Source organism: Myotis brandtii, unplaced genomic scaffold (genome assembly GCF_000412655.1).
Source record: "Myotis brandtii unplaced genomic scaffold, ASM41265v1 scaffold544, whole genome shotgun sequence".
Taxonomy (NCBI): Eukaryota; Metazoa; Chordata; class Mammalia; order Chiroptera; family Vespertilionidae; genus Myotis; species Myotis brandtii.
This window is the reverse complement of record NW_005370008.1, coordinates 259,444-268,702: the sequence shown is the minus strand read 5'-3', so window position 1 is coordinate 268,702 and position 9,259 is coordinate 259,444. Positions and strand designations below refer to the sequence as shown.

The 9,259-nt window shown below is 43.1% G+C and overlaps 1 protein-coding gene across 1 annotated transcript in view; it reads right to left on the bottom strand.

The window, feature by feature from the left end:
- The window catches only part of ELOVL5 (ELOVL fatty acid elongase 5), an 83,039-nt gene extending 73,889 nt beyond the window's left edge, over positions 1–9,150 (bottom strand). The window contains exon 1 of the mRNA XM_005878084.2: positions 9,026–9,150. Coding sequence (XP_005878146.1) covers positions 9,026–9,137 — 112 coding nt within the window. The 5' untranslated portion in view covers positions 9,138–9,150. The remainder of the gene's footprint in view (positions 1–9,025) is intronic.
- Positions 9,151–9,259: the final 109 nt, after the last annotated feature.

The following is a 9,259-nucleotide window of genomic DNA, read 5'->3' as shown; positions in this document are numbered from 1 at the left end:
GCAGCCGGGGAGTGGTCAATGGGGGAAAAAGGAGACCTATGTAATACTTTAAACAATAAAGAATTTAAACTTTTTTAAAAAGGAAAGAAATCGGTCTTCCAACAGTACCTTACATACTATTTCAACTAAATCTTAAATTCTGGAAAGCCCTTTAAAATATACCAGTCCCATCCACCTCCCCTCCACCCTCCACCCCCGGAAAAAGAGAAAAAATTTAAAATTTAAATTTAAAAAAAAACGAAAATAAATTAAAAGAGAAAAAATAAAATAAAATATGCCAGTCCTATTTCTTAAAAAGATGAGAAACTCAAGCATGCAGCTCTGTGCCAGGGCTCAGTGAAAAGCACGTTCCTCACTGTGCAATGCACTCATCTTCCTTTGGGGTCACTGAGCCTATTCCAAACCCACATTTCCTTGCCAAGTAAACAAAAAAGAGCTGCTCTGAAAATGAAGCACAGTATTTATAGCATCCTCTTGGGGACAGGGAAGTCCTGAGATACTATCTTGCAGGGGCCCTGTTCTTTGGAGAAACCCTGACCTGTTTCACAGGGCAGCCATCCTCTTGGTTGAAGCAAACTTGTAGAGAAGACAGTCAATGTCAAAGCACTGGCCATGGGCTTCAAGATCCCAAGCATGCCTCTACTGGGTCCCTTCAAGACCTGAAAGAGGCTGAGCTCCACTTCAATCATATTCCCGGCATTAAATTAGAATGGAATTACAAATAGCTGGGAGAGAAACATTTAAGAGGCGTTTAAGCAACATCTTCTGCTATATGCAGTTAGTAATTCTTATCTGATTGCCATCTCTTAGCTGATGTGATTACCTGAATATTCAAAATAAATTATCATGTTCTCCAGGCTCACTCATACAAAATATACAGAGGCAGTGTTGTTGCCTTGGTAGAAATTAAAAGAGGGTGGAGAAACATAAATTCAAACCTGTGGAATATAAATAAGGTATGTGACATAAAAACACATTTATTTTTTAAAACTGAATCTAAACACCTACATTTTATAAATGTTGTTTGAGTGTGGGGGTGAATGAGGAGAGGGAGAGGCAGAGTTAAATGTATTAAAAAAAAAAAAAGCCTGCTACACAGTGGCATTTTTTAAAAATATTTTTTTATTTATTTCAGAAAGTAAGGGAGAGGGAGAGAGAGAGATAGAAACATCAATGATGAGAGAGAATCACTGGTCGGCTGCCTCCTGCACGCCCCACACTGGGGATCTAGCTGGCAACCCGGGCATGTGCCTGACGGGGAATCAAACCACAGCCTCCAGGTTCATAGGTCAACTCTCAACCACTGAGCCATGCCAGCCAGGCTACACTGTGGCATTTTTAAAAGCAAGCACAATCTAATAATCATTTATTCATCTATTCCCTAGAGTGTGTCTATAGAAGTTGTTTTATCACCTGTCATATTCCATGTTAATATATAAGCCATTCTGTGCATTTTGTGATTCTCTTATTTCAGGAATTATGGTACTCACAGCCAACATAATGCTGTCAGACCTAGTGACCACACCCAGAAATATAATAAAGACGCGCTTAACAGAGTCTAATAACCCAAGAGAACTGAAGGTGGTGGAAAACATGTCTCTCTTCAGTCTGAACAAGTGGCCCTTAGTGGGACCTGTGTCAGATGACCTAGTAGATGTTTTCAAAATATACATGACTTACACCTCCACCCAAGGGAAATCAGACCGTCTGGAGACAGAGGCTCCCTAGAGGATTTGGGTGCCCGTCCCTCCCAGGCCACACCTTTGAGATCTTACCACTCTGTAAATCAAACCCAGGCGAGGCCAGGTAAAGAAACCAATGCCAGGTGTCCTTGGCCAGTCATGCTAGTCCAGCCAATTGGCAACTGGGCTTTGAACACTAATTTCTTACACCAATAATTATAGAGCTCTTCTGTGTTTGCACTTCTGATTATATCAAAAGGGCAAAATCTCTAAAAAAGGAGTCAGGAAAAAAACAAAAAGGTCACCTTTTCAAGGACTGATCATAAAGGTTATTCCCCTATTAGCTTACTTTTCCCTAACGGTTAGTTACTGTCAAAAGTTCTATATTGAATATATTGTCAACATCCAGAATGTAATGATAAGTAAGAAGCTCAGCTTTGTTTCCTCCAGTTGTGTATCAAGAGCTGCAAATGCAAAGATTACTATTTAGGTCCAACCGCGTGCAGCATGCCAAGGTGGTAATGAGCAGACTGCAGGCAGCCTGCCTGAGTTTGAATCCTGACTCTACTACCTGCTGGCTGTGGAGCCTTAAACAAGTCACTTAACCTTTCTGTGCCTTATAGTTTCCTCATCTGCAAAACTGGGGTACCTACTTCAGGGGGTTTGTGAGGCCAAAATAAATATACATAGAGGACCTTAGAAAAGTGCCCGGTATGTGGTATTGAGCAGCTGTATTCAGTACCCACAGATCAGCCTCATTCTTCTCATAACTTGCAAAGTATTCCATTGCCCAGCTATAGTGTAATTTACTCTTCTGAAGGACATTTACTCTACTCTTTTGATCTTTTGCTGTTATGGACAATGCTTCAGTGAACATCTTATACAATAGAGGTGGAATAACTCCTTGCCAGAGCCAACAGAGCCATAGGTGGCAGATTTGGAACCCTATCCAGATGGGTAGCTGCTAGCCTGAAAGGTACTTTCTTCAATCTGCTTCCTACAGCTTTGCTTAAATTAAAAAAAAAAAAGCAGCACAGTAGATGCTCTTATCAATGAACCTCAGATCTACAGAAGAGATCAATATTCAGAATTTTCATAAGAAGTAAACTCAAATTTTTACAGAGGCATGTATCAGCTCACAAATTGGGCAGACGGAGATGTCAAATTTAAGTATTTAAGTAATTTAAATATTAAAGTAATTTCTTTCTTCTGCCAAAGACTGAAGCAGAGGTACCCTGAACACTACCCCTAGGGACAAACACCACACTGCCAACCCCCCAGGGAAACAAATTAATAATTATTGAATTTGGTATCATGAGAATTATTCTTTGGGGAAAGAAAAATTCATAACAATTACTTTGTAGTACTGTTCGCTGGGCCAAGAAAAAAGGGGAATAGGTCATCTGGGGGTCAGAATAACTCATAAAATAAAGGCCAATTCTCCAACATGACTTTATGAGGTCTGTTTAGTTTGGGCTTATGAAAGATTCTTTCTGACAGGGGGAAGTTGTTGACAATGGGGAAAGGAAAGGGCAAAGGTAGAACTTCATAGAGATGGAACCTGTAACTGGCATGTGCTAACAGTAGGGTGCTGACCCAGTATAAGGATTATCGTTAGAAACTGCAGTTATGTTTCAAGAAATGGTTATTCCCCTAACGGAGAAAAGGTGACAGTACCAGCACTAAAAATCCGAAAAGAAAACAACTATTTCCTAAATCCCAGTTAGCAAGACTAAACACATTACACACAGCTGTACTTCAAACAATGGTGGGGGAGGAGGACGAGGAAGGGTGGGAATTGTGTTATTCTGAACACTCACCATGCACGAATATTTTAAACCCAGGCACACAAGTCTAAAAGTGAATGCCTACAAGTCAAATAAAATTTTTCCCACGGACAAAACATGCCAGCGGGAGGCCAGTAGGAACCAAATAGTTTAGTAATAATAAAATTTATGGATTGAAATTGGGGTTGGGGGCATGGATGGATGGATGGGAATTCCTATTACAGTAACTCAAAATAAGGCCAGGTTATCTTCCTAAACAAGTCACTTTGCTAGGCCAAAACATCTCCCGGGGTTATGTTTAACCACTTAAAGAGAAACTGTAGTGATTCTGACATCTACCTTTCTAAGACCTGAGTGATCTCAACTTTCAGTCCCTATCCTTGGTCAAACTGAAACAAAGGATTTGCTCTTGGCAAAAGGGAAAAGAAAAAATTTACTTCTGAAAGGGCCTTGGAAGTCACCTTGGTTTAAATCTTGTATTTTTAAAGAAAAAGAGGCCAATGCCCAGAGTTGATTTTCTTATGGTTGGTGGCAAGTTGGAACAAGAAACCATGGCAGCTAGGTTCTATACAAGGGTGAGGCATCCTACCTTAAACAACCATGCCTTCCAAAATTCTCACATTACTTGAGTTGCAATCAAAAAAGAAATGTGCATGTGCTTTATTACAATCCTGTAGCATGAGGCAACGTTTATTTTCACACCTATTATGTGAGTTGAGGTAACCGAGCTGATGGAAGGAGCCCAGAAGACTTGGTTCTTACTCTTGGATCCACCAGCAACGGGCTGCATGAGCTTTAGCAATACTGGGATCTGCCTTTTCTCACTAGCGATACTTCATTAGAAGGTGGGAAGCATCCTCGTTACAGTAATATTAAAATGTGGAAAATGCTTGTAGTGATTTGAAGATGCACTGATTATAAGCTGCATCTCTACCCAGATATGCTAAAACATGAAAAACTGTCTGAAAATGAATGAAATGTGTTGGAAACATGTACTTGCAGAAGGGCAACAACAAAGAAGGTAGCTAAGAGAGGCTGCAAAGAGGAGAAATTGAGACTCAAGAGGAAGAAATGATTTGTGTGGACATGTATCTGGACTGTTAGGATATTTCCACCTGATTACAAAGCTCCCTCATCCTCCCTTTATGATACCATGTTTCTTCTACCACCCAATCTTAAGAGTGCCCTTCCTCTTGTTGGCCCTGAAATCCAATTGGTCTCCAAGTCACATAGACCTTATCCAAGCAACAAGCTAGTTCAATTAGCTCTCTCCAGTCTGTGTTCATGGCCATGGCTCAAAGTGGGGCTTCATCAGCGCCTCCCAGTGGGCTAGGAGATATGACAACCTGGCTGGAATGCTTTGTGACCTTGGGCAAGTGTCTCTGAGCCTCCATTTCCTCACCTGTAAAGTGGAAATGCTCATAGTAACAATCATTAGTCATTGAGACAAATCCATGCAAACAGTGCTCAGTGCTGGGTTTGACACACAATAATAGCTCAATAAAAGTTAACCATTATTATTATCACCAACAACTTGCCTTTCTAATTTTTTCTTCCATTTCTGCCCTCTCTATCAGTTTCTGCCAACTGGACTACCTGCCTTTTGCTCAATAATTCTACACTTGTTTACTCTCCAAACTCCCTCTCTGAAAGAATGCCTGTCCTCTATCTCTAGACGTAAGATTCCTCTATGAAATGTAAACCTAAATTCAAATGTTGGTTCAATTCTATTTAGTTTAATCCAATTGTTTCTTTACTACTAACATTCTTTGAGGCCTTTACTGCCACCACCGTGGCTCACTTCTCCCATGTCCACACAGGCCCTTCCTTAAGATGTAATAGCAGCCAGGTAGATGAGGTGATATTTTTTTTTTATTATTTTTATTATTTTTTTTTTATTATTTTTATTTTTTTTATTATTTTTTTTTGATTTCAGGAAGGAAGGGAGAGAGAAACATCAATGATGAGAGAGAATCATTGATCGGCTGCCTCCTGCATGCTCCCCACTGGAGGGGATCGAGCCCGCAACCCAGGTATGTGCCCTTGGCCGGAATCGAACCTGGGACCCTTTAGTCTGCAGGCAAACACTATCTACTGAGCCAAAATGCCTAGGGCGAGGTGATATGTAAATCCACTTCCTCAGTTCTGGGATGGACCCCAGGTTATCATATTTATCTTGCTCTAGTTATTAATTTCTTCAGGTAAACATGGCCTAAGTCAATCACCTATAGGCCAAGGACCTTCTTTGAAAGTGGAAGGTAGCTCCCACATGAGAATATGGGAACAGGAGGGTCTAAACCAGCCGTGGGCAAACTACAGCCCGCGGGCCGGATCCAGCCCGTTTGAAATGATTAAAACTAAAAAAAAAAAGACCGTACCCTTTTATGTAATGATGTTTACTTTGAATTTATATTAGTTCACACAAACACTCCATCCATGCTTTTGTTCCGGCCCTCCGGTCCAGTTTAAGAACCCATTGTGGCCCTCGAGTCAAAAAGTTTGCCCACCCCTGGTCTAAACTGTTGTTGGAAGTCATCTTGAAAAATCAAACTATGAATATAACAACACTGGAGAACACTTCAGAGTAACAAGAACAAGTTCTGCCATTAGGACTTTTCGGGTCAGGTGCTCATTTAAGCCCATCTGAGTTGGGTTGTCTGTCTCCTGCACAAAAAGCACCCTAACCAATTCTAGAGTACGAGGCACTGATGTTTCTAATGTGGATAGCTCTGTCATAAAGCTTTATCAAGTATAATTAGACAAGTCCTCCAGTAATCTGCTACCGACCTCCTTTCAGCCCAAGGTGCAGATTAGGTATGGGTATAAAAGGATTAAAGTGTAAGCTAATTCAGAAAGCCCTTTGATGTCTTTCAACTTTGTATACAACCTCTCCCACAATCAATTAATATCTCTCTCTCTCTCTCTCTCTCTCTCTCTCTCTCTCACACACACACAGACACACACACACACACACACACCATATTCAGTAACTGACAAGTTAATGAATAAAAAGAATGAATAAAATATGGGCTAAAAGGAAGGGAATAGATTTTAGGCAGATCTGAATGATGACAAATTGTTAATCTTGGATGGCTTGAAGATGGTCCTTTAAATATGGGGTTAGATTTGTAAGTTACAGAGTAACAGAGTTACATAAATGGCACATAGTTCACTGAACAAATTCTAGGAGTGCAAGGATAGACAAAGGAGCAGGTAGGTATAATGAGAGAGAGGAGAGAGAGAGAGAGAGAGAGAGAGGTGAATTTGGAAAAATCACTTGGCACTTCTAGGCCTTAGTTCTCATTCTTTAAGGTAAGGATAACACTTTTAACAGGATGGCATAAGAATTATGTATGGAAAGCAACTATTTAAAGGACGGTACTCACATCAAAATTATCTAAAACTGAATGTATGTAAAGACTTAGTTATGGGTAACTAATGGAAAGATGATCCCATCAGGAACAGAAGAGTTGGTAGGCAACAGAGGAGGAACCCAAATTCAAAATAATTACAAAATTTCTCAGGGGAGAGGAAGAATGTGGCGGAGTAAGAAAGAAGTAAAACCATTACTCGCACTCTTTACCATCTACTTAGGCATCAGAGTTACCCTAAAGGAAGGTTACCAGGTTTACCTTTATTTGTATAATTCAAGTGGGAAATAAGACACCCAAGGACTGATATGCTCACCTACAGCAGCAAGAGGGCAACCAATAATTATGGTGAGAGCGAACCAGGTGGTGATGGAAAAAAAAGATCCCTGAAAAGTCCTTGCAAATGTCAAACATCCAAAAATCAAGGTCTCTAATAAAAAACAAAAACTCTACTCATCCCAGGGAATGAGATAAGTTACCTCATTTTCAAAAGTGACTTCATAGGGATACTGAAATTTGGGTTCATGAAAACCTAGTTTTGAATATTCTCCGTTATTTGAGATTCTCGGATGTCATTGTTGGCCACATCCCCTAAACCTCACTTCCCCTTCCCCAAGAAGAAAAAAAAAGTGGAGAAGGAAACACTTGGCAGACCCATGTTAGGCTCTCTCACTTGTATCATCTCTTGAAATCAACAATTCTGTAACATGACACCCCATTTAGAGACAGACAAGGAAACTGAATTGGGGATGAGGATAGTCTGAAGTTATGAGGTATTTTTCTTAAAAACCTGACAATCAAACTTCTCAGCAAAGTTCTACTCTATATTCTGTAAAATTGGTCATCTGTAACCATCATCAACATTTTCCCTTTTGCCTTCCGTTAGAAATGGAAAAGAAAAGGAAATGCAAGAGAAAACACTACAGAAAAATTCCTGGCAACGACAAGCTATGACCTGGGGGTAGGAATCTCAAAGGGACATGAGTGATGTTTCTCTTTCAAGTGTGGAGCTTTCCTGGAGAGTCCGAGGCAGCGGCAAGCTGACCAACAGAGTGATCCACCTCCCCGCCTACCACAGATGGAAAGTAAAAGTGATCTTCCACAGGCATGGCGTGCAGAACCGGCCGCGTGCGTATCTGTAGATTCTGCACCAAATGCTGTTGGCTGGGACGTTCAAGAAAAACAAGTGCAAACCAACAGGTTATCTACCAAGCGATTAGGGGAACAGTTACAAAGCCTAACAAGCACCACCAGTTCTTCCGTACAACCCTATACAGCACTTCCTGCCACGGATCCCGCTATTAAAGAATTAAGGCTGCTTGCTCCGCACCATTCTCCCGCCGGCTCCCCAGCCCAGCTCATACGTCATGCACTGTATTCATCCATAAGCACCCCCACGCCAAAGTTGGCCAACTGCATTCTTTAAATTTGCAGTCAAGAAGCTGGAAGATAAGCTGAACAACGACCGTGAGGAGGGGAAACCACCACCCTTAAAGTGCAATAAATAGCACAGAACGGATGCAGGATACAATTTGAAAGAACTCTTGCTCCAGTCATGACTCCCTCCACCCCAAGGCGGGTGGGTGGACTCGGGCAGTCCCGGGAGCAAGAGGGTGAGTCTTACTAACAAGGAAACTGTAAAAGAGCACTTTTCCTTACAATTCGCAATAGACGTTACGCAAGGGCTTCCCCCGGCCCAGAGCCACTCCCGGGCCGCGCGCCACCCTCTCCGCCGCCCGCTCCCGCCTCTCCAGCGCCCCAACTCCTTAAAGGGCCGCCCGGTCCCTCTCGAGTCCCCGCCCCCTCGAATTCGCACCGGCCTCATCCCTCCCCGAATGATCTGGTTTTAATAAACACTGAAGTGGTCCGGGGCTAACCCTCTCCGCCGCCCGCTCCCGCCTCTCCAGCGCCCCAACTCCTTAAAGGGCCGCCCGGTCCCTCTCGAGTCCCCGCCCCCTCGAATTCGCACCGGCCTCATCCCTCCCCGAATGATCTGGTTTTAATAAACACTGAAGTGGTCCGGGGCTAACAGGCTCCCCCCCCCGGGGGGTGGGGGCAGAGGCAAGACAGGAGAGTCCCCTGCACTGGCACTGCCCGCTCAGCGCGGGGCAAAGGCGGGCACGCCCTGGGTCTCGGTGCGGATCAGACTAGCGATCCCCGATCCTTGAAGACTCTCCGAACTCACCCAGGTTTTGTTCTTCCCAAAGAAAGCTCTCTCTTTCAGAAGGCGCCTCCCTGGACCTCCCTCCCGCGAGTTCATCCCAACCGGGCGGGCGGATCGGAGCGCACCAGCCCATCCATCCCGCCTCCGGGCTGGGCACCGTGTGTGCTCCCGCGGCGCCTCTAAGTGTACAAAACTACCCGCCTGCTGCTTCCACACGCGGAGCGGGTGAGCCAGAAGCACGGTGGAACCCCCCGA